The sequence below is a fragment of the Lepisosteus platostomus genome, chromosome 12 (assembly GCF_059453375.1).
Source record: "Lepisosteus platostomus isolate fLepPlt1 chromosome 12, fLepPlt1.hap1, whole genome shotgun sequence".
Classification (NCBI taxonomy): domain Eukaryota; kingdom Metazoa; phylum Chordata; class Actinopteri; order Semionotiformes; family Lepisosteidae; genus Lepisosteus; species Lepisosteus platostomus.
This window is the reverse complement of record NC_142622.1, coordinates 45,275,532-45,299,781: the sequence shown is the minus strand read 5'-3', so window position 1 is coordinate 45,299,781 and position 24,250 is coordinate 45,275,532. Positions and strand designations below refer to the sequence as shown.

The 24,250-nt window shown below is 37.5% G+C and overlaps 3 protein-coding genes across 12 annotated transcripts in view; 1 reads left to right on the top strand and 2 right to left on the bottom strand.

The window, feature by feature from the left end:
• Window positions 1-1,239: 1,239 nt before the first annotated feature.
• LOC148651642 (C-C chemokine receptor type 4-like) lies at window positions 1,240-6,025 on the bottom strand. 3 transcript variants are annotated; one of them, XM_088602273.1, is made up of 4 exons: window positions 5,791-6,025; window positions 5,397-5,427; window positions 5,069-5,150; window positions 1,240-3,138 (listed from the first exon to the last, which is right to left on the bottom strand). In XM_088602273.1, the coding sequence occupies exon 4, from the start codon at window positions 3,125-3,127 to the stop codon at window positions 2,069-2,071; it is 1,059 nt and encodes a 352-aa protein (XP_088458399.1). In that variant the 5' UTR covers window positions 3,128-3,138; window positions 5,069-5,150; window positions 5,397-5,427; window positions 5,791-6,025; the 3' UTR covers window positions 1,240-2,068. The 3 variants fall into 3 exon arrangements, with proteins under 3 accessions (XP_088458399.1, XP_088458400.1, XP_088458401.1); XM_088602274.1 differs by lacking the exon at window positions 5,397-5,427; XM_088602275.1 differs by lacking the exon at window positions 5,397-5,427 and having other exon boundaries at window positions 5,069-5,146.
• Window positions 6,026-8,559: 2,534 nt separating this feature from the next.
• Window positions 8,560-13,637, bottom strand: LOC148651641 (C-C chemokine receptor type 4-like). The gene is made up of 2 exons (XM_088602269.1): window positions 13,307-13,637; window positions 8,560-12,004 (listed from the first exon to the last, which is right to left on the bottom strand). The coding sequence occupies exon 2, from the start codon at window positions 11,993-11,995 to the stop codon at window positions 10,904-10,906; it is 1,092 nt and encodes a 363-aa protein (XP_088458395.1). The 5' UTR covers window positions 11,996-12,004; window positions 13,307-13,637; the 3' UTR covers window positions 8,560-10,903.
• Window positions 13,638-19,107: 5,470 nt separating this feature from the next.
• cobl (cordon-bleu WH2 repeat protein) overlaps window positions 19,108-24,250 on the top strand; it is an 87,027-nt gene continuing 81,884 nt past the window's right edge. For 2 of the 8 annotated variants that reach the window (XM_088602261.1, XM_088602263.1), the window contains exons 1-2: window positions 19,111-19,360; window positions 19,900-20,107. In XM_088602261.1, the coding sequence (XP_088458387.1) occupies window positions 20,067-20,107 (41 nt within the window). In that variant the 5' untranslated portion in view covers window positions 19,111-19,360; window positions 19,900-20,066. Of the gene's footprint in view, window positions 19,361-19,899; window positions 20,108-24,250 lie in introns of all 8 variants that reach the window. The other 6 variants (XM_088602267.1, XM_088602258.1, XM_088602266.1 and 3 more) reach the window with 5 other exon arrangements.

Here is a 24,250-nt window from a genome sequence, read left to right as displayed (position 1 = left end):
ACTCAATGGTTCCCATCTTATACAGTATATACAGTATAATTTATGTTTATGCATGTATTATTCAGTCAGAATTCTCAGTCTCGAATTTTACTTTTTATGTTATTTTTATTGCTGTATTACTTCTGCAGTGTTTGCTACAGTAATTCTCTTATGTCGGTATCATCTGCTACTATACCAGAATCCAGATCATTGTTATGAATTATGAGATCTGGCACAATGAGCTGCTGTGGTTCTGGTATGGGCTAAATTCAGCAAGTTAATTGATTGAAAAAATAACACTTCTTCCCTGAAGGTGCTTTTTCAAATTTGATGTGCTTGACTTTGAGGTTGACAAGACTTTATGCTTTTGTCAGCAGAGTTTACATTTAATGGATAAATACTTCTCTGGTGTGTCTGTGTCAGCAAGGAGCTCAAATTACTCATAATTTGTCTACATCTAGCTTTTAATTGTATTTGTTTCACCACATACCATTTTCACACAACATACAGTATGATATCTTATTGTTATGTTATGTTTACAGCATCCTTGGGTTTGTAAAGGTGCTTCATTAATAGTTTCATTATTAGTATTATCATAATTACATGAGTGATTTTCACTGTTGTGTATTTACACTTCCTGACTTAGTGTACATGCATCCTTTATGCACCAGCACAGTTTGATAATAGCGTAATGAAATAGCCCAAACATTGTCGAGAAAAAAATATTTATTATGATATATAAACACACAACACTGCACAACAACCAACAGTTACAATATAAACAATTGTTACACTATGTACAGATATTGACAGTTCAATGAGTTTCAGAGCTCTACCATCTATAGATAGATAAACTACCCTTCTAATCTAAAGACATAAAACACCTTATTTGGTCACAGAGAGTACATGAGACCTGAGAAAATAAATCTTACCTAGGTCTAAATCTCCCTTTCTAAATGCATACTCGCCAATGAATGGAAATCAATTTAGTTATTCCTTAAGTAAATTAGACAGGAAGCTCTCTTCTATAATAATAAAGCTCAGAGTCCTTTCAGCAACTCACATTACTGTACTGTACCTAGACATAGCCTGGTTTCAAGGAGATCTTCACTTCTGATACAAGCTTTGGCTTGTATAGCAATACAATGGATGATGTTTCTTCTTTGCTTCTTTTCTTACTTCCCCTATCTTCTGTTTCTGCATTTACAGTATGTTTCAGTATTTACAGTATTTACAGTATGCTACTGTACATTCCCATGACTGGCAGACAGTGAGGGGGCTGTCACAGAATGCTTCTGGCAATTGTTTATTCTTTCTGCTACAGCGCTAAATGGAGACATTTCATTCCAGTCCTAATTTAAACTCAAAGGCAACCACTAAGAGGTTCCTTTTAAAATGAAGCAGTTCCAGATGTACAGTAACAAGCAGTAACAGAAGAAAGCAAACTTTAACATGTATTTACATTCTAATTCCATTATTGTTAAAGCAATATGTGTAAGAAGATAACCAGTGTAAGATATATTAACAGAGTAAAGATATTGTTTTAACAACCATTATATTCAAGTCATAGTTATCTTAATGTATTCTACAAGTTTCATATTACAGATTTTCCTTTTACACATGGTGTGTAAAGCTTAATGAATACTGTATCTGTTACTGGAATAAAGGCACTATGAACACAGTTTAAGAGAAAGTACAAAACCAGAAAAACACACAGATGATCTCACACAATCAATTCAAACATGAGTCAGTACAGGCCAGGGAAAGAGAAAAGGTAAGGTAACATTTATACACTAGGATGGATCATAATTTATTAAATCTCTAAACCTCACTTTAACATTATAGTAATTTGGTTTTAAAATTAAGCTTTACTTAATTACTGTTAGAATTACTGTTTGCTTGCCCACTTCTGAGTGACAGCAGTCCATCATTTCACTGGTGATGACTAAGCCATTCATAGAAATGAAAGCATTCAAACAGGTGTGCAAATTCCTGCACTCTAATAAATAATATTGTCCAACTCCTGTGGTGGTTCATTATGAAAATGATCTTGATTGTAGACGCAGTGTGGACAAACACACAAAACTGTCTAGATATAAGACTCTCCACTTGACTTCTTATAGGTTGTATTGCCAGTCTCTGACCATTCAAACCGATGTGTTTTGCATTCTTTGCAAATAATACAATTCCACCATGGAAACATACGTTTTTTAACTAACTTCCTGAACTCTTGTCCAGCAAACGCATAGATCACTGGATTCAGACAGCAATGGACAAATGCTAAAGTTTCTGTACAGTGCAGTGCAAAGTCTATGTGAATGGAGAGTAAACATTTATCTATGTAGTCATTGATATATCCACCTACCTCCAAAGATTTTAAGAAAATTACAATATTGTATGGTGTCCAAAACAAGACAAATACAGTAACGACAGTAAAAATGAGCCTGATTGCTTTTTCCTTTTTGCAATTCCTGCACTTTTTTAAAATTTGAAGGATTCTTAAATAACAAAAAAATATGACACAGAGAGGAATAAGAAGACCTAAAATATTTATTTCAAAATTTATGACCAGCTGCCACTTTGTCTTCTCATTTTCAGAAAACTCAGTTTTACAAGTGAATCCAGTCGACTCATTTTTCACTTGGCTGAATACTAGTGTAGGAACTGAAGCAAAAACACTGATAGCCCATGTTACCACACTCATAAGTAAACCGTAGGTAACAGATCTGAGCTTCGTAGCAGAAATAGCACATACTATTGCCAGATAGCGATCTATACTCAGAATCATGATGAAGAAGATGCCACTGTAGAAGCCAATCAGATAAAACCCTGTGATTGTTTTGCACATGAATTCTCCAAAAGCCCAGTTGTTGTTGGCTGCATAGTGAGACCAGAAAGGCAGAGAAAAGACAAAGATTAAGTCCGATATGGCCAAGTTCAGGAGGTAAACATCAGTCATGCTTTTTAACTTTTTGAATTTGATCAGGACACAGACAACCAGGCCATTTCCAATCAATCCAGTTATGAAAACCAAGGTGTAAAGTGTTGGAATAAACCATGGTGAAAAAGATTTAATATTGTCGTTGGTGCACGGACTGGTGGAATTATCAAGATCATAATAATCTTCGTACGATTCAGTTTCTGTCATCCTGAAATGTCCTGTCAAAATAAAGTTAAAGATGAAAGATAAAAAATAAACACTGGATGTAGTTTGCTTTACTCTAACCCGTTCAGTATGTTATTAGTTTGACAGTATAAATTTTCATTCTGACAGGAAGAAATGTTTCAGCAAGTGCCCTGCGTATTTTGAAATGTATGAAATATTGTGAAATCAAGAGAAAAATAAAGACTTTTAATTTTCTTTAAACATTGATGGTCCTCTTAATGCCGCACTAATGAGCTCTGTTTTTTTTTACTTACTAATGGAGACATTGCATGTTTATATTCTTATTTCTGCACATGGATCTACATTCTGAAGTGGGCAAATGGTAAACTACTGTATATTTTAGGATTATCACAAGCATTGACCCAGAAAAGTCTGGGGGTATATTACCATAATTTAGTATTTTTTTCAATATCAGAATGACAAATCAAATCCTACTCCACGCTGTGCCAACTTAGAGCCTTCTTGGAAGTTCCGTATACAACATGGAACTACACCCTGGACAGGACAACAGTCCCTCTCAGGACACACACACGTAAACTACCAGCTGGCTTCATCAGCATCAGTCTTTGGAAGATGTCAAGAAAGTAGAGAAGTCAGAAATACCACAAGGACTCAAGGTGAACATGCAAATGTGCAAAAATATTTAACATTCCAATTGTTAGTAGTATTTAGCTGATACTTTAACTATTGATACAGCTGGGTGTTTTACAGAGTTTGAGTGCAATACCTTGCTCACCAGCAGTGCTCCACCCAGGATCTGAACCTGCAGCTTTCCAGTAACAAGTTCAGAGCCTAACCAGTGCACTACACTGGAGACCTGCTGTACCCTGTGAACCTGCCTGTTCCCTGTGAGGTGAGGAGCTTGTGGTCAAGCCTGGAGCAGTAGCAGGCTGGGAACACCAGTACAGTGGTGAGGAGCTTGTGGTCAAGCCTGGAGCAGTAGCAGACTGGGAACACTAGTACAGTAGTGAGGAGCTTGTGGTCAAGCCTGGAGCAGTAGAAGACTGGGAACACCAGTACAGTGGCGAGGAGCTTGTGGTCAAGCCTGGAGCAGTAGCAGACTGGGAACACCAGTACAGTGGTGAGGAGCTTGTGGTCAAGCCTGGAGCAGCAGCAGACTGGGAACACCAGTACAGTGGTGAGGAGCTTGTAGTCAAGCCTGGAGCAGCAGCAGGCTGGGTAATCAGGAGGAAACTTAGTGCAGGGTCATGGTGCAGCAAAGTAGGGGTGAAAGCCAGGAAGACATGGTAGCAAAGCACAGAGAGAAACGAAAGACAGGGCAAAGGATGGGTCAGGAATCCAGGGAGAAAAATAAGTGACACATGGGAGCATGGGAACAAGGATAGGTCAGGAACTTGGGAAGAAAACGGAGGAGCAAAGCCAGGATCAGAGCAAACGTCTATCAAGCAAACAGTCTAGGGAAGACTCTATACCACAGCCCCGAGCATCGTCTGAGCAGACCTTAAATACTCAGCACCACCTGACGTGGGCGTGGATGAAAACTGCCCACAGTTGATAGGGGTTCCCATAGCAACCGGCACTGAGGGACAGGTGAGAGGAGATGAGGCTGGCCACCGTGGCAGCACCATCTCGCTCCGCAGTGATCCCGCAGTGCTCCCGCAGGAGCAAGGCTGGCACAACTGATTTGCTGACATCAAGAGGAAAGCTCGGTGTTTTCACATCCGAAGTTTTAGTGAAAAGGGAACTCTAATGGATTCGGGCAACGGATTCTGCGGAGCCTGGTCTTCGGCAAAAAGTAAGGAAGCCTGAATTAGCAAATCTAATTTCTGGGCTATAGTCATGCAGTACATCCTTGAGGTATTCAATGGCTAGAGGGTAAGAGTAACTAACACAGCTAATGTCACCATTTTTGAGCTCAGATGAAGTGAAGTTAAAGTGTAGAAAATTACTATAACTGCTTACCGACAGATGTTTTTTCCTTGACTTTAATCGAACTGATGAAGGGCTTCCTGATTCATGCTTTAGTGGTCATCCATAATTCTGTCTTAGAGCAGCGAGAAGTAACAAGTAAAATGAACCATTTCACACAATATTTAATCCATTTTCACATTTAATTAAAGTAATGATTTTTGTACATATAAATAAAATAACATAAAATATAAGAGATATGTGAATTACATATGAATATTATATATTGGAACCAAGAGCATTAGTTGTGTTTTAGTGCATTTCAATATATGCTGTATATTCAGTGGATAACAATATACTGTATAAGGTAACATTAACTTACCTCAGAGCACTATCCTGAAGGTGGTTATCTCCTATTAAATTAATGAGCATTGTACAGTATTAAAGCACGATGTAAATACTTAAATGATGAAAAAGTATCAGTCTGCAGGTTTCAAACAGCAGCATACTGAAAAAGCCTAGAAAAGCATTTTATCCTGGGCAATCCATGTTTTCAACTCAGTTTACAAGGACAAGAAAATTAAGATTGCAAGTTGAACTCTAAATTTTCTCTTAATGCACCCACAATAATCTCCAGCAGCAACATTTATCATTCTCATAATTATTATCTTTAATAGTTTAATAGTTCAAATCATCTACTATCTAAACCTCAATTTTTTCTGTTAAAGCATGAAAAAAACTGTTAAAGGTGCTAGAAAATATGACCTTGTACTCACCCAGTCTCAAACAGTATTGCAAGTAAACCTGTGGTTCTTCACAGATTATGAAATTAAAAGAAAACCCTGTGTAGACAAATATAGATTACTGACTATGACTTGTTAGAAGAAAATGAAGTTATTTTCATACTACATATGTTATTTTATTATCACTATATGTTATATGGTGTCTGATTTTTATTGAAGTGAAATGGTAAAAATCTGGTTGAACAGCACATAAGATCATTCTACACAGAGCTTCATATGACTGATATGAATATTTAGACACCCCATAAACTGGAGGAAATGGTGATGCAAAGGAAACTGAAATACCTTATGCATATCAAAGACACTGTTATCTAGAATATCTCCAGATAACACTAAATGTCTTTGTTTCTGTCCATTCTTGCTTCATGTTTTTAGTTAGTTTAATATAAAATAAAATCATAAATATTGATAATACTTTGTGAGGCAGTAGTTGAGGCAGATGTTTTTGACTAATGGAAATATTTACAGAGGTATTAGTACCAAAAGAAAAAGGTTTACAGAGAAATAAGAGGTCGAGAAAAGACCTCAGACCTTGAGGAAAGGCATTTCTGACAGATGCAGAAATACAAAAAAACAATCTACATCTTAGAGAGTTCAGCTGATTGTTGGTTCATTTTTTCATGCATCTGTTTGCAGATGCTAAGCATCCAGCGTGACGCCTAATGTGCCCTTGCAGTCATTCCTGCTTTGCTTTGTTTTGCCTGTTCAGCAAGGGGGAATATTTTCACTTCATTATGATTCTTTTGCTTCATCTGTAGGAGACATTAAGGCATCCCTTGGCTGGTGATGTTAGGACTAGAGTAATGAAGTCCTTGTAAATATTGTCCACTATCGGCTGATTGAGACTGATAAACAGCTGGTCTTATTCCTCATTGACCTTCTTTATTAGTTTCATTAAATAAAATCAGGGTCCCTCATGCCCTCACATGGAGGAGTCCTCCACCGCTTACTCTGGAGGGCTCAGATTTCTTCTCCATGAAGTTTATTTACGGAGGCTCCTGCATGTTTCCCACTATTGCACTGCCTGCTCGCCACAATTCACTGGAATCTCATTCATCTCATTGCAGACATTCAACTGATCAGAAGCAAGAAAGTGGCCATCTTTTAAAGTATTATTACGGAAAGAGGTACTGTACATTCATGACTAAAACTAAAACCACTCATTTCCCTTGATATTTTCAGACAGGATATAGTCTTCAGTTTTGCTGTGTTTTTTTCTTTTTATGCTTTACCACCTTTTGATGCGCTGAGCTGAAAATCACATTTAGTAACTACACCTAAAATACTGCATGCACAGACTGTAGTTATACGGATTAAACTAAATATTTGTTTTATAGAATGAAATCAACTAAAATTACAGTAACATGTTAATCCTTAAAAGTTGCATAATCTGTTAGATTTGATTGATGCAATATTTTTCCTTTATTATGCAATGGTTCGGTAAAATGTGAGATTGTGTGGAATGTCACAAAGACTAAAACTGACTATGCAGACCATCTTGCCATGTCCCAAGTTAATGTTACACAATGTTTTGAGGGTGCTGAGTTTGTTAAGCAAGATGTTTTTGTAAAATGATGTCAGAATCAACACTCAAAGTTAAAGAGTAGCATATTTACAATAGACAGAGACAGCAAACAGGAAACACACAGGACCTTCCCTGCTCTAATCAGAGATGCCACCTGTAAACCAGGTCCATCTGCATTCAGCTGCATGGGGCACTGTATAAGAGCAGCTGTGAGTCTTTACAGGATGTACAGTGCCTATAGACAGTCTACACCCCCCTTGGACTTTTTCACATTTTATTCAGTTACAGCATGGAACCATGATGTATTTAACTGAGAGTTTTTGCCACTCATCAACACAAAGCATTCTTCTTTCTACTTTCTATAGGCACTGTATAAACTCACAAACCCATCCTTCTGATGAGATGTTAAACTGAGGTCCTGACTCTCTGTGGTCATTAAAAATCCCAGGGTGTTTCTCGAAAAGAGTAGGGGTGTAATCCCGGCGTCCTGGCCAAAAGTTCCCATTGGCCCTTACCAATCATGGCCTCCTAATAATCCCCCTCTCTGAACTTTCTTCATCACTCTGCTCTCCTCCCCACTGATAGCTGATGTGTGGGGAGCGTTCTGGTGCACTATGGCTGCCGACGCATCATCCAGGTGGGGCTGCACATTGGTGGTGCTGGAGGGGAGTCCCCATTACCTGTAAAGCGCTTTGAGTGGAGTGTCCAGAAAAGCGCTATATAAGTGTAAGCAATTATTAATTATTATTATAAACCTGCCACAGCAATACATTCATTGGGACAACGAAGTTTTCATATTTCCTTTAGTCTTCCTCACAAATACCAACTAGCAACGCTCCCAAGTAATGCAGCAGAAATGTTCTTCCCACACCAGCACTGTTATAATATAGAAGGATGTCAGAAATACAGTATTCCTTCTTTTTTGATGAGACACTAACTGAATTCAGGACAAATACCTTTGCATTGCTCCAATTGTCTGCCTCTTTATTGAAAGAGATGGATCTACTGTATGTTTTAATTGGATCAAGTTAAGTAATTTTAAATATTTCACATTTCAGTAATAAAGCAACAAATATGAATGAAAACTCCAGTGTTCAAAGATGGCAGATCTTTTGCAACAAGCATCTTTTGAAATGATTGCAGATAAAGTTATATTTTTCTCTACATGAAAAGCAACAGAAATAAATATGTGCTGTATTGGAGAAAAAAGGTGACAATTTCTCATGATCTTAAAAACACAAATTTTATTGAAGATACATTCAGATTGAAAATATTTAGTAAAATAAGCAAGATATGAATGATCTATAAAATGTGCACCTCAGTGTGCACTCAGTTTAACTTCAGGCACAGTTTATCTTGTGACTGTAAATGAGAATAATGTGAGAATCCCATATGTTCTTGAGAAACCCACATACAATGTTTAACACCATTAAGCTGTTGCTGTTTATAGCATAGCACTGATGGCAATAATATTCATGAGTTTCTTGTTACTTTAAATGATGTGCTTAATAGATCAAATATTTACAAAGATATACATATACAGTTGGTGTAATATTTTTAGAATAAAACAATTACAAAAAAGTGAATATGTAAACCACTGATTAATGTTCTATATGGAGAGTGTTATTTTGTTATTTTGAAAAGCAGGTGCTAATCTCCATCACGAGTAAGAAATAACCTGTGCATTAAAAAAGCTGCATGGGTCTGGTGTCTGTGCAGATGAGATTTTGGTGGATGAAAATTTATTAAGGTGAATATTCTGCTGGGATGAGTTTATGATGTGAGATTATTATGTGGAAAAAGCCGACATGAACCATTTTTGTATATAATTAGCCTTTTAAAGACAACAGAATGCCTGGGTCATGAGAAGCTCCTTAAATGTAAATATATTTTTTTTTAACCAAGCAAATGTAAACACATTTTATGAAACTCAACTTTTCAATTGGGGTTTTGTTTCAGTCATGTTAATATCTCTCTGTATATGTTTTATTTCTATTTGGTTATGTTTGGGATAATTTTGCAAAGTCACTTTTTTACTTTTCTTTTGTAATAACATCTTTACATTTACAGCGGGATTTCAATTTTACCAGTCCACAATGTGTTCACACAGACATTTTCTTACTGATTGAGGTTACAGTTTTACATATTGTATATTGCCTACTGTATACTGTATAAACAGCTGGACTTCAAGTCCCTTAACACAATAAATGTGATACAATTGTTTCCAGTTGGGTTGTTGTGTTTAAAATCTCATATAGGATGGGTGCTGGCATGGCTGTATATGCTCAGAATTTTTTCTTTAATTGTACATTTTACAGGACTGTGGTACTGTAACTGTGGAACTTATTGTTGAAACTGGCACTGTTAACTAAAAGGAGAAATGCTCCTTTTAAACAGATCACTTATTAAAAAGCACAGTGGATCTCCTTCCTTGTGGTTTTTAACACTATAATCTGGTAAAATTGTATAAGCGTATCATGATAAGAAAAGCATGAAAGAGTAGTACTGTTAAATTCTAAGAAAAATAAAATCTGAGTAATTTGCCTACATGTTTTTGAAGTTCTGTATCTCATGACCACAATTTCAGAGGCTGTGATGCATCTGCTTTGTGTTTGCTTTTTAATAAGCATAAGACCAAAGTAAACATCTTAATGACTCAATATATTTGTATTTTATCCACCAAAAAAATATGTGTATAATTTATATCACTGAAAATATTGTTATTATAAGTCATAATAACAGCGATTACAATGACCTCTAAAATGGATGTTGGGAGAAAAGTGTGAATGTCTTCATGACAAAGAAATTATATTTCTCTGCATTTTAACACTTGGTAACAGTAAAACAAATATATACAGGCCAGTTCCGAAGCAAAACTTAAACAAAATAAATTATAAAGAAAGTATTAAAAATAAAGGATATTACATGGGTTTCTAGCCTGACCATGCTGACTATGAAACAAGTTTACAAATTTTTTTTTTGTTTTGTACAATCCACTATTTAATTTCTAATTCCTGTCAGTCACTATGTTTTCATAAACCCTCTACAATGTCCTGGTAAGAGCAAAAATGTCAAAGATAAGAGGCCATTCAGTCCTTTTTTGGTTGCTAATTGGAGTTAGTTGATCCATCCACTTCTTGAAAAAAGAGTACCGGCTTTTGATGACATGGTGGGATAGCTTATTCCAGACTCTCACAAGATGATTCCTTTTGCATGAATTAATCCATTAGCCCTTGTTTTCTAATACTGTCTCCTTGTTTGTGGGGGACTGTTAGTTTGACTGTTAAAACATTTAAAGATTTCCTTGTCCTTCTATAATAAGGTATCTGAAATTATCTATCTTGAACATGAATCCGTTTAGATGCATTTATAATTATAAATACTGTACTTGACTGTTTGACTTTCTGTTCATTCAATTTTCTGTGCTTCCTTAATACTATGGTCAGACCCTTATTTAATTATTAAAACATGTAAATGTACTATTTATTATTTATAAGCAAACATTTTCCAAAATTTACTGACTGCAAGATCCAAACAGTTGACAATTGCTTGGGGCTACAGCTACAGAACCCTTGTTGTACGAAGGTCAGTACTAGACCGAGAATAGACTGAGGTTCCTGATCCTGAGATCTCTATGGTTAACATCTTACAGTTTTTACAGATAAAACAAAATGATGTCCATTTCTGAAGTAATCTTCTGACGCACTTTTTAAACTCTTGCCCAGCAAAAGCATAAATGACGGGATTCAAACAGCAGTGGACAAATGCTAAAGTTTCTGTTACTTGTATGGCAACATCCAGATGATTTCTGGTATCACAGTAGTCTTTTGGAAGTAACCGCAAGATTTCCAGAGAACGTAAAAAAATAACAATGTTGTATGGCATCCAGAAAAGGAAAAACACAACAACAACAATAAAAATTAGTTTGACAGCTTTCACCTTTTTGAAATTCCTGCACCTTTTTAAAATCTGAAGGATGCCTGAATAACAAAAGATCATAACAGGTAGAGGAACAAGTAGACCCAAAATATTTATTTCAAAGTTCATTATAAGATGCCAAAAGGTCTTGTGTTCTTCGGGAAATTCAGTTTTACAGGTTATTCCAGTTGATTCATTTTGCACTTGGGTGAATACAATTGTAGGAACGGAGGCACAGAAACTGACCAACCATATTGCCAGACTCACAGAAACTCCGTGAGAGACAGACCTGAACCTCATGGTAGAAGTGGCAAGAACTATTGCCATATAGCGATCTATGCTCATAATCATGATGAAGAAGATGCCACTGTAGAAGCCAATCAGATAAAACCCTGTGATTGTTTTGCACATGAATTTTTCAAAAACCCAGTTGTTGCTGGCAGCATAGTGAGACCAGAAAGGCAGAGAAAAGACAAACAGTAAGTCGGACATGGCCAAATTCAGGAGGTAAACATCGGTCATTGTTCTCAGCTTCTTGAATTGGATCAAGACACAGACCACCAGCCCGTTTCCAATCAATCCAGCAATGAAGACGAAGCTGTAAAGCGTGGGAAGAAACTGAGTGCCAAATTCCCTGACGTTTTTGGCGTTGCAAGGGGAATAGTTTTCTGTTGAGTCGTAATAATTAGAATAATCATTTTCTGTAGTTGTAGAAGGTGGTGTAGAGTAACTCATTTTGGGGTTCTGTAACAACAAGAAAACATACAATACTTGATGACTTTCACCAAAGCTGATGTACCTAAAGTTATCAGATTTCTATATAATTGATGTTCATGCTTTGGGAGAAGCCTAATAGTAACCTTAAATCTTAGTTCATTCACGATCTGATTGATTTAGACCCCAGCCTGGAGTAATCAAAGTTAGTAGCTTCTTACACTTATTTAAGAATATTTATTTAACTTGAAACACAAACTCCAGTAAATCCCGAGACATATCTCTGACCTTCTAAGTAAAACTGAATTTAGTATTTCGATGAGCAGTGTTGCATTTAAGACCTTTTAAAAAAAAGTCACTAAATTATTGAATGCCTGATTTTACTAATAGAAATCCCTAAAATATATTTTTAAAATTTGAATATTTATATTATTTACTTGAAACAAACATCAGTAGTTACCATTAATAGTTAAAGTATTATTATTTTTTCAAAACTTTTATATTTTGAGTTAAGGTAATTTTGTTTAGTCACTCCATTTAGTTATCATTTTATCATTTACCTCTTTTCACTTTCTGGAAAATGGGACAAATAGCTAATTTCAAGCAAAAATTAACAGGGCTTAAATACTTAAAAGATTTCACTAAAACAGTACGACAATCAAAACTGGTCTAAGCAGTAATACTGTTCTACAGGTATGACCTGCCCCCTACAGGTCAGTTGTACTTATGAATCCAAAACTAGCACTAGGATTTACAATAGACTTAATAAATGAAGTCTTATCATCCTAACATTTTTCCTTATAATGATGCAGACATTCTCAGTAAAATTATTATTTTAGAAAATAACCTAAAATATATGTTTTTTAAAGCTGACAGCCCTTATAGTTTCCCTACGGTCATTTGTTAAAAGTTCCTTTGACCAGCAAATCAGAAAGGAGTATCTGTGCTGTTTTGTACAACAACCGCTTGTTACTACATATGTGTGACATATCATTCAAAAAAACTATAAATTGCAGTTTATAAACTGTAGATTTATACAGTAACTTCGAGAAATATTTGCATATCAACATTATTTACAATAAACCTTTTCCTAACATTTAATAGCAGCAAACAATTACAGTAATATTAGAATTACAAGTGTAATTGTAAATTAACAAGAAATTGTACAATATTACAATTTCTTCATTATTATATAGAAAGGGCATCACATTGCATGATAATTACAAATTAGTGGAGAAAGAACCATACAGGTACAAAAACTCTACTTAATGCAATACTTATACATGCTGATATAATGCCCACCTATACATGCTGATAAAAGCCTCCACTCACCTGATTTTTTTCCTGGTCCAGTTCACCTTTTTGTTTGGCTTCATCTGAAGCAGGAAGATGTCAGCTTTTACTCAAATATCATAAAGCACGAGTTCAGCAATTTCCTGATTAAAAAAAGAGGTGTGTCAAACTTTAGCACGGTGGTATTTTTAGGCTAGATAATATGCATATTTTAACACTTTGTTTGTTTAAGAAAGTATAGTTAAAATATTTAAAGATAGTTACAAATGTATCCAGATTTTTTCCTCTAGTATCCTCTGCTTCCACTGCACTAACTAGCTTTTGCCATGTTTTGCCATAATGCCCCAAAACACTTATCAGACAGAAACCTTGATCTATATTGATCTATATACCTATGATCTATATGAATGTACAATGTGTGGGTGGAGCTGGGGGAGGATAGAAGGGTCTGTGTCTGAGCCTGGAGAATGAGCTTGAATGTCTATTGCTCACTCATTTCCAGATTCCTCTCCCTCTCACTCAGTCACTCAGAGAGTTCAGCAAGTCCACATTATGTCATGAGTTGATAAAGACATGCTGCTACAAATCTTCGCAGGGAGACCATCCCTGGAAACTTTACTTTTGTTGGGATTTTGGTGGAGATTCATTTTTTTTAAAAAAGGAAACATTCAGGAATATATTTCTTTTTTTTCTCTAAATAATCTTGCATTTAAGCTATTAGTCAAGCACTCAGGGTTGCAAAGCAGTTTTGAAAATAATACATTGTGAATATCCGCTTCAAGTACATCAGTGAGTTAAAAACATTGTAACAGAGAGGGAATTTACTCCTCTTGTACTCAGAGACAACACTGAAGAGGAAGGCTACAGAGCATTCTCCCAGTTTTTTCAAATTAATTCCACTGGTTTTTGCATCTGCAATTTTCACAACTGTCATATTTTCTGTAGATAAACATATGTTACACTCCTAATCAAATTAATGACTACATGAAATTAATAAACCTATCAAATGCTGACTGAATGCCACAGGAAAAACACCTGAATATCTTCGGGTGAAGAAGGGTTCAGTACATGAAAAAGGCTCCACAGCCAAAACGTTGTTTCCTTTCTTCTCTTTTCAGCATGGGATAAACCTTTACTTGTTACTTTACAGCCCACGCATGCTGAAACAGCTACCTACTTGAACTATACTGTATATCATATTTCCAGCAACTGCTTAAAAGTGAGGTACAGTATTGAACTACAGAAACCCAAGCCTGACATCTGTAAAGTAAACATTGATTCTATTGCTTTTTGTGCTGCTACCAGTATATTGCCGGCAGTTTCAGTTATACTGTATGACTACACTACCAGGTTGTTCTATGTAAACATACACATAACATAAAACACGTGAATGCAAAATAAAACTAATTCTTGTTATCATTTTAATTTGTTTATCCTGACAGTGTAGCTATATTGCTTTGTGACAACAAACATTATTGCTGTATTAAAGGTATTAGTAAAAGAATAGCATGTTAAATGTTTGTTTACATAATTTTCCTAAAACTTATAAATATACAGTAGTGTGGTAATATACTGTACAGTACAATAATATACAGCAAACTTTGCTGTACTGAAAGAACCACACTACCCTCTAGTGATCAAACTATAGAAATACACTTCGCCATGCTTGAAGAAATCTGTATACTGTGTAGGTTTTCTGAATGGAGGTATTATCAACACATTTATAAAACGTGTTCTTGTTCACAGCTCTCTTGACCACATTCGGCAATCATCCCCACCTGGCACCTTCCCCTGCAACAGAACTCGCTGCATCACCTGCAAATACATATCTAACAACATGCTCATTCAGGGCCCCTCAGGTCAATTCCGGATCACCCTGATGACATCCTGTATCTCCAGCAACCTCATTTACTGTATCTCTGGCAAGAAATGCCCAGCTATCTACGTTGGGGAAACCAGAAGGAGACTAGGAGACCGCTTCAGAGAACATGTCAGGGCTGTGAAGATTAAAGATTTCTCATTTCACCTCAGATGGCCATGATCACAGTGATCTCTCTGTCTCTGTTCTCAAAGATGGGTTTCTCAACTCGTACAGCAGAACTACTACAGAAACTAAACTCATCCTGAAACTGGGTTCACACCTTCCCCCTTCTCTCAATGACAGACTTATTTTCGTGTAATCTTCTCTGTTCTCAAGCAGGTTTGACTTCACATCTTTCTCCACCCCTCTCCACTTTGCACTTCCTGAGTGGCCTCTCTGCCTGTCTCCTCTCCCTCCTCCTCCACTTTTCCTGCTTTTGTTCTCCTGTGCTATTTAATTTCTGTGCTATTTTGCCATCTAACCTGTCTTTCTCACACTTGAAGAAGGCTCCACGGCCGAAACGCTGTGTTTCCTTTCTTCTCTTTTCAGGATGGAATAAACCCGTTACCTGTTCCTTTGCAGTTTTAGTGCTGAAGACTGTCATTGATCTGAGTTCTAAAATTACTCTTCTGAATTAAGTCTTTCGATTATAGTTTTCCTTTTCTTTCTGTATTACAATTTTTCCCCTTGAAAGTTTATTAACTCAAAATTACTCATATCTTCACCCTCATGAAGTTCCACAGCAGATCTAATTTCAGTAGAAACAGGGATAATTTAATTTTCAATCGCACCCTGTATGGTAAACACACTGCCAAGTGCCTTACCCTAAAATTATGATTAAAAGAAAAGACAAGAGGGAACAGTAAAACAAATAAATTAGATAAAATAAAATAATGCGCAATCTAATCTTAAAATTGAGATGAAAAATGTTTAGAAATGGCTTTTCAGTTTTGTAAAGTAGACACATGTCCACAATTTATATGTGGGGAAAAGGACATTCCGCATCTTAGGACATAACTGTAAAAGGTTTTCAGATCCTCAGTATGACATTATTTTAAGCAAATTCTCTACATGATGAAATACAGAAGCTAAATAGACCTTTAAGTGTGCAAAGGGCCATATTACTCATGACGACGTGGGTCAATAAAATAATTTTTAGATCAAAACGTCACAGGTGCTCAATGCCAGGCAGCTACACTGGAAAACTATGTTCACATCTGACTCATTTTCTAGAATGGAGTTGACATCAGATAAAAAAAACACAGCAGTAATCCAGACTAGAAGTCTCAAAAGTATTAACTATATTCTCAGCATCTCAACAGGACAGGATGGATTAAAATGGACAATTAGCACAAGAACAAAAATGAAACTCTTAGAATACTCTTTACATGACATGTCAAAATTAGGACTGAAAATAATACTAATATGTTTTCAGTTGGGATATTGGCCTAATTGCCAGTCCACTAGTAACAAAGCTAAATGTATTACTTTTGTGTAAGTGATGAGGATCTGTTTATATTTTTTAACAGACCTTCATAATGTGATGTGTTAAATGGCAATATGACACAATTGTCACGCCCTCTACTAATTACACTCAGCCCTGAGCACTTCTGCCAAATGACACCACCCCTGCAAATCGGCCAACCACGACACTTCATCAATCAACGCACCTTCTTCCTCGCACAGTACTTAAACCCTTCTGAACTCTCTGCTCTTTGCCTGGTATTGGTTGTTATTTTAGTTAGTTAGTTTCTGTTTCCTTCTCACTCTTTGTTGCCTACCACAGAACTCACCTTTGCTACGTCTCCTGCCTTGCCCCTTCGGATTTGGGAGCCTTCTTGATTGACCTTCACCTTTGGATCACAGAACTGCCTTTTCGATTACGATTTCAGCCTTGCTCTATTCTGGATTGGAAACCTGCTCTGCTACCTATTTCTATGAACCTCGATCTCGACTTGGACTCTCACCTCGCCCCCTTAGGTACCGCATAGGGTTCATCCTCCCATTTCCTCAGCGGGTCACCCGTGACAACAATGGTATCATCATCAATGAAACAATTAAGATACAAGTACAATGGTGCTTAAGTAATTCCACACACTATTTAAAGTAGAAAATAACCAATTAAACAGACTTTATGGAAGAAGCAGGAGTAAATAGTTTTAAGACCTCTTTGTCTTTGTATCATGAAGATGAAATTTATTTTTTCTCTTTAAAATAAATGTGAAAATATAAATTATATTCTACATACTGTATGTTAAATGAAAAGGAAGATGTTTCAGTTTTTAAATGATTTTGCCAATCATAGGCCTTAATCTCCAAACAACCAGTACTTCAGTACAGTATATTCCTCTTTGGTTGGCATTAATTGGATGCACATAAAATTTCCTGTGTGAAGAATCCTTTGGTTAAAAACAGGCTCTCCTGGTGAGTGGTTGTAAAATAGGGAGATAGATTCCCATTCGTTTGGTGACATCTGGGTTTACAGAGAGATTTAATGCAGGGAAATCAGAGTTCCCGAAATACCACAGAATAGCAACTTAACTAGGTCCAAACTGAAATTCAATCTGGACTTAGGAAATAGGAGCTCCCGCCTTCTGTCTTCTGTCTCTTCTTTTCCACCTCCCTCCTTGGCTTCTCCATCCTCTCCAAAGGTGTCTTTTTGGACTCTTGATTGACCCAGAACTTAATTATCTAAGGTAAAACAAAGTCAACCTCTCAATTACTTTGATCACTGAACCTGGACTCCTTGTTTTGGAGCTGGAGATGTTGACATCAGCCAGGTGTTACCCATTATCTCTAGATTCTTGGAGACACTTCTATAGTCACCTACACCTGAACCAATACAGAAAGCACAAACTCATCCCACTGGAGCCTGAAATCAGTTATTGGGATTTATTTCCCCACAAGACTACTAGCACAGCAGCAGTGGACAACGTTGTCCTGGGCCAGATGTTGCCAGGTGTTGCCACATGGGCTTCCTGGTGCGTATGCATGCACAGCTGGCCCTCACCCGGGAAACAAGCAGTTCACATCATTCTGCACCTATACGTTTTTGTGGTACCAAAGCACATATGTGAAGGTCAAGAAACTAATTTCTTGACACTTTAACAGTGTGCCTTTATACAGGAACGTGTAAAGGTTTAATCCATGCGTAAAAGAGAAGGAAAGAAACAACGTTTTGCCAGTGCCTTTATACAGATGCTCTGAAACAATGATATTACAAGAAACCATCTGCGTAACGATAACACAAAGGCTTGATTTCTTACCAGTGGGACATTGTGGCATTCATGCTTAATGCTCTAGTGTTACCCACACAGCCCCCTTGTAAGTCACAGGTGCATGTTCACGGTGACAAAGAAACGTCAGAAATATCCTGTTGGGTACTAGAGTTTAACAGCATCAGATCCGTAAGAGGTGGATCTCTGTAGCATTAAGGTTCGGTGTGAAGAGAGATAGAGGCTTATTTTCCTTTTTGAGATGAATAACTTGGTAGCCAATCGGATTTCTGTTTCTTAGCGGCAACAATTGATACCGCGGTAGCAGTCTCCTCTGAGCCACAGGGTGGCGCTACAACTTTGTTTCAGCTGGATTAATGGAGGAAAACAACCATTCACAAACGTGTTGCTTACTAACCATCTTTTCTTCTCAGATTTCTTTACTAAGAAAATCATTATATTTAGTGAGATCGGCCTGTTAAAAACAGTGAATATTATATTTTAATGAAATCCCGTATACATGTTATAGCATTACTCCCACATGTAATAGAAGAGCACACGTCGATTTCAACTTGTTACTACTTTTTAGAACATTAATTCACTTCTAAATATGTTTTTTTAACGTTTTCTATTAGAGCACAGAGCTGTCCTAGACTATACTGGTACTTGTGATACAAGTCACTTTATTTTTTCTCCTGAGCGAAATAAAGCTATTCTACTCTTGACTGTACACTCGTAGCACCTAAAAAAGGTGTTTCTCAAGCACCCGACCCCTCGTGTGATAGCGCTGAAATCCCAGCCCCGGCTTGGCCGGAGAGCGGGACCTCCAGCCTGCTGTAATGAATTCCCTGTGTGATTGACAGGGAGTGCTGACGGAGCCGAGTGGGGGATAAAAGTGGAGCGACGGCAGAAAGACGGGGAGAGGCGATTCTTGTCCAATTAATAAACGGGGAACTGGATTTTTGGAAACCGCACATAAGCAAGGAAAGGGGGGATTTGCGTCAGATGTAAATCGAAGTAAGTACTGGATCAGGAAAGCAAAACCAAAACCACAATGTAACTGCTGCCTTTGTGGATTAGTTTGAGCGCTGACTTCAGTCGCTGTTTGTGTACCGCTGTAACTATGCGGCTACACTTCGCCTGCAAATGACGAGAGTCCTGCTAGCAAGCTGTCACTTTCGTATGCACTGAGCAGGGGTGCACTGTACCTGCGCATCGTTTGTTAAATGAATTTATTTTTCTTGCGGTTGACATTGGGATAATAATTGATAAAACAGTCGGCCAAAGCCCTTGACAAGCCCCCGTGGATTTCAAATTCTAAAGTTGTTGAGGTTGTTTTGAACCTCTACGCCACCTTTTGGATTTTAGTTTACTAGTACAGTAAAGCGAGCCGATCTGGTCATTGCCAACGCAACTTGAAAATCAACTAAAATACCTGCTTATGACGAGCCTACTGCATGTTCGCTCCGTCCGAGGTATTTCTCCCTCAGCTATTGAATCGGTGGCTCGTTTTCCATGAGAACATAAATCTCTAAAGGAAAGTTTTTTTTTTCCAGTTTGCAGAAGTGCGCTTTCTCATGGATCCCTACGCATTGAATTGGTTTACAATGTTAATTTAGAAGGAAAACCATCGTGCCTCAGAAGACAAATACCGTGGTACTGTACGTTTAATTTGCAAATCGATATTAAGAGAAACTGTACCTGTTACAGTACAGACGTTAGGATGGAAAGTACAGCGAATACATCCACAAAACCACCGACAGGGTAAGTACTGTATGCATGTTTTTTTTACTTGGGCCACAGAGATGTCAATATGTGAAGGGTTGCTTATTTTTTAATATTAAGCATTAAAAATAACAGAAATACTGTACCTAGTGTTTTTAAGCAGTTGATACTATACCATCTGTTTTGATTTAGAGGGGAAGGAGATTTTTTTTTTGCTTTGATCCTTGAAAAGTGACAGATTTATAGACAAGACGGTGTACTTGACTGCTATTTCTCGTTTTGACTCTTTTTTCTCAGGTGGGTTAACTTAATGGAAAACTACAGTCTAAAAAGCAGCTGTGAACCCTTCAAGTCTTTAAAAAGAAATATGTTTTTTAAGGTTGCACTGAGCCAGTATGGATATTAATAGTTGCACTTAATTTCTAAAGACATAACTGGGCTAGGAATTACTTCAACAGAAACAGCAGGGCTCCGATAACTACATTCATAGACTGCGTGTACTCGCCGAGAATAGACGGACACTTCACAGACTTGGGAATCGCAAGCGCGCACATTTCTCTAACAAAGATGCCTTTTGTTGTTGTGCTGAAGGGCTGGGCTTGTAAACGGAGATCAGTTTAAGTGTATTTTGAACCGCGGATAAATGGCATCTGCCATCTGGCAAGCGCTGATGGCATTAACAAATGTTGGAAGTCCATCTCACTAAAAGGCTACAATCAGGTGTACTTTGTTTCGGGTGGTTGTTGTTGCTGTTGTTGTTAACGCGATGATCATTTTTAATGAATATTTTTTTTAATAAGTCCTTCTCTAATAGTACGTGAGTTGGTTTTCATGTACTAGGGCTGTATTACCAAAGTCTTTTATGAAGCAAATACATTGAAGGGTCAGTGGTATTGATTGAAATAGTGGCCTTTTACTGAATTGAATTATTGGGTAGTAGTGAAGCCTTTTCTGTGATATTTTTGAAATTCTGTTTGTAGCGGTTGCTTTATAATATTGCCTCAGTCCAGAGTTTGTACTTTAAACAAAACAACTGTAAAATAACAAACAATGTTCAATTTATTCAGCATAGTGTGCAGAGCAGTGATCAGGCTTTCTCTAGACTGTAACACCTCCAAGATATAGAAACCATTGTCATGATTTTCAATTTATTTTATTCTTCCCACTTTTGAAACTGATTGCCTTCTAAGACCAGGTAGCCAATCAACTACAACATGCAGTATGTGGGCATGTGGAGACACCTGAGACATTAAGCTGTGATAGCGGTCAGGCAAATTCAAGGCCTGACCTGCCCATCTGCAATCTTCCTCTGGGTGATATAATTGAAATCAGGCTGATTTTGACTACAACCAAAGCTGCCTCATTTTTCACCTGAATATTTGCTCCAATAACTTTGATAGCGACACTAGTATCTATCAAATACTTTGTGAAATACTGTATGGGAAACATCATAGTATAACAAAATCATAGCATCAGCTCCGATCAAGTAGTGGTGTGCACATACAGTACTACTGTTAATAACAAAGTCCAGACTGCGGAAAATGCAATTCAAGTATGGTACAGCAAACCAAGATGTCCGCCAGACTGCCACTGGTCTTTTGTGCCATTATCTTCCAAACATTCAGACTGTGTTTGGTTAAACAATGCGTGATAGATCAGCTTCAAAACTGGCAGACATCCTGGGCACTTGCTGATATATTGCAGGACAATAATAAGACTTCTGCATCAACCAGGATGGGTGTCTAAGCTGCATTTGGAAAAAAAAGTTCAAATTCTTCCAGACCAATAGATTAGTTTGAAAAATTTGATTCAATGCAGCGTAGCATAAACTGCAGCCATAACATTTTATCACAATGGTACCGTTTAGAATATTGGAAAGCAGCCACAAATCTAAACTGTTTTAAAGTGTTTATGTTCAAAACATTTTTAAACAATTAAAAAATTTATTTATGTATATTTATTTATCATCCTGGAATAAATACAATTCGAATATTGTAAAATGATATTCTTGTGCAAACTAAGATGGACACTTCACTACCAGTACCATCTTCAAAATGTCAAACAGCGTGCCCTGAAAAATGGTCTTGCAACAAATTTATCAGGCATCATCCATACGCAATGATTCAGATCCGTAAACTTGCTCTGTAACAAGTGCCTTCATTGAAACCTGTCTGAGAAACCTCCAAATATTGCTGCTGAAAAACTATTCAGACAGTTATCTCTAAATCTGATAGGTGTGTTGAATAGACTTGTGCTGCACAGTGGTGCAGTGGTTAACATCACTGCCTCTCAGCGAGGGGGCCCTGGGTTCAGATCCTGGGGTGCGTGGGGTTTCTATGTCCCCAGTGTTCATGTGGGATTCCACCAGGTGCTCTGGTTACCTCCCACTGTCCAAAGACATGCTGGTGGGTTAACTGGCTTCTGGGAAAATCACCCCTGGTGTGTGAGAAATTTGTTTCTAACCTAAATCCACTTGATGAATGCTTGAGGAATATCTGAGATGGCTTTTACATAATGAAGCTGAATGGTAACTACTTAAGCTTCTGATTTATGGTAGTTATTTTAAGCCAGCAGTTGCTTTTCATTCCTTAAACCATACGCCTGTGCTATTCTGCAACAGTGGCATTCGTTAAAGTAATTAGCAATGTTAAATACATTGAATAAACAGTTTCTTCTGCAGAACTATCATCCAACTAATATATGGAGTCACTTGTAGTGTTTCTGGTATCATGTTTTGGTTCTAACAGTGATTACATAAGCTGAGGCCGGAGCAGTTATACAAACTGACACAAGTGTAGCCAGTGCATCTCAAGTGACTGTTGCAGAGGACAGTATGCCTGGCTAATCTTGGCAAGTGTCTTATCATGACTGCAGTGTAACTGCATATGGCTCTGCTGCTGATCAGACATAATGCACATGCTTGTATCTGGTCTTGATACGTTAGCCGCACTGAATTAGAGGTCTGATACTGACGTATTAGTGTAAATCTGAATAACACTTTCATATATTTCACTTTTAGTTTTTAATGAGTGTACAGTAGATACCATACATTTATTTCATTTTATTCATGAAGGGATGTTTATTGTATACCTTATGCTCATTTATATAAAAAAATGAAAGTATCTTGAACACTTCACAGTTATCATTTGGCTCTTGGTGCTAAGATTAAGGTGTTGCCAGTGCTTTATTGACTTGAGAGTAGCAGACAATTGCTAGTAGTTTGTTATACTGTATGGGGACACAAGTAGAAATCTTTGCATCACTTCTGATGTTTCCTTTTGCCATGAAGGGCACTGAAACAAAGGAGGCGAGAGCAGAAGTTTGTGGAGAGTTTTAATGGCTTTACTGTGTTAGAGATGGATCCAGTTTTTAGTTTTTTAACTTTGCATCTTAGATCATTATTTTTGTGTAACGAACAGTTCTTTCCGGACCCTATGCGGACGACACAGTCCGACGGAGTGGGGAAACACTGGGGAAATGTCATGCAGGAAAACGGGGCAGAAGACAGGGGGCGTGTCCAAGGTGCGCTGGTGCACGGGGGAGGTGTGGCCGAGGCGAACGATCCAAGAGTAATCCATAGAGTATCCAAAACGCAAGGGTAAGTCCAAAACCAGGAGATCCATCCGACGAAGGAATTAAAAACCACGAAGGCCGGGTCGGAACCGGCAGACAGGGACAAGGAACAGGAACAGGGGGGTTAAAACCTTAACGGGACCAGGCGCTTCCTGGTCCCGGACTCGCACGATATGGAAATCAGATGCAGAGCCCGGAAGAGCGTCAGCGCCTGGCTTTTAAGGTGGGCAGGAAATAGGGCGCAGGTGCATGGAATAAAGTCTTGAGTGATAGGGCTGGAGCACCCTTAAGGAGGGGGAACTAATATCGTGACATTTTGCAAATATGTCGCAGGATAAATTGCAAAGTTGGTAACTTTCATACGATGTACTGTAAGCATTATTTATCATTTTTCCATAGGGTAGTCATTTGACCTTTCAGTCCATATTTCAATAACATACTAAAGTATTTTTTTGGCAGAAGTTTTGTAGTCTCTTTAACTGTAACAACAGTCCTCTTGCAGAGGGTGTGTACACTGTACCTCTTAAAGATTTAAACTAAGCCTCTTTTGAACAGCGTTGTAAAACACAAGCTTTGCTTGCTACTCTAAAGGGCTTTAAATGGCTTTCT

What these genes read in the sequence shown, in the direction of transcription:
- LOC148651641 (XM_088602269.1), bottom strand. Translation starts at nt 11,995, where the DNA reads ATGAGTTACTCTACACCACCTTCTACAACTACAGAAAATGATTATTCT.
- LOC148651642 (XM_088602273.1), bottom strand. Translation starts at nt 3,127, where the DNA reads ATGACAGAAACTGAATCGTACGAAGATTATTATGATCTTGATAATTCC.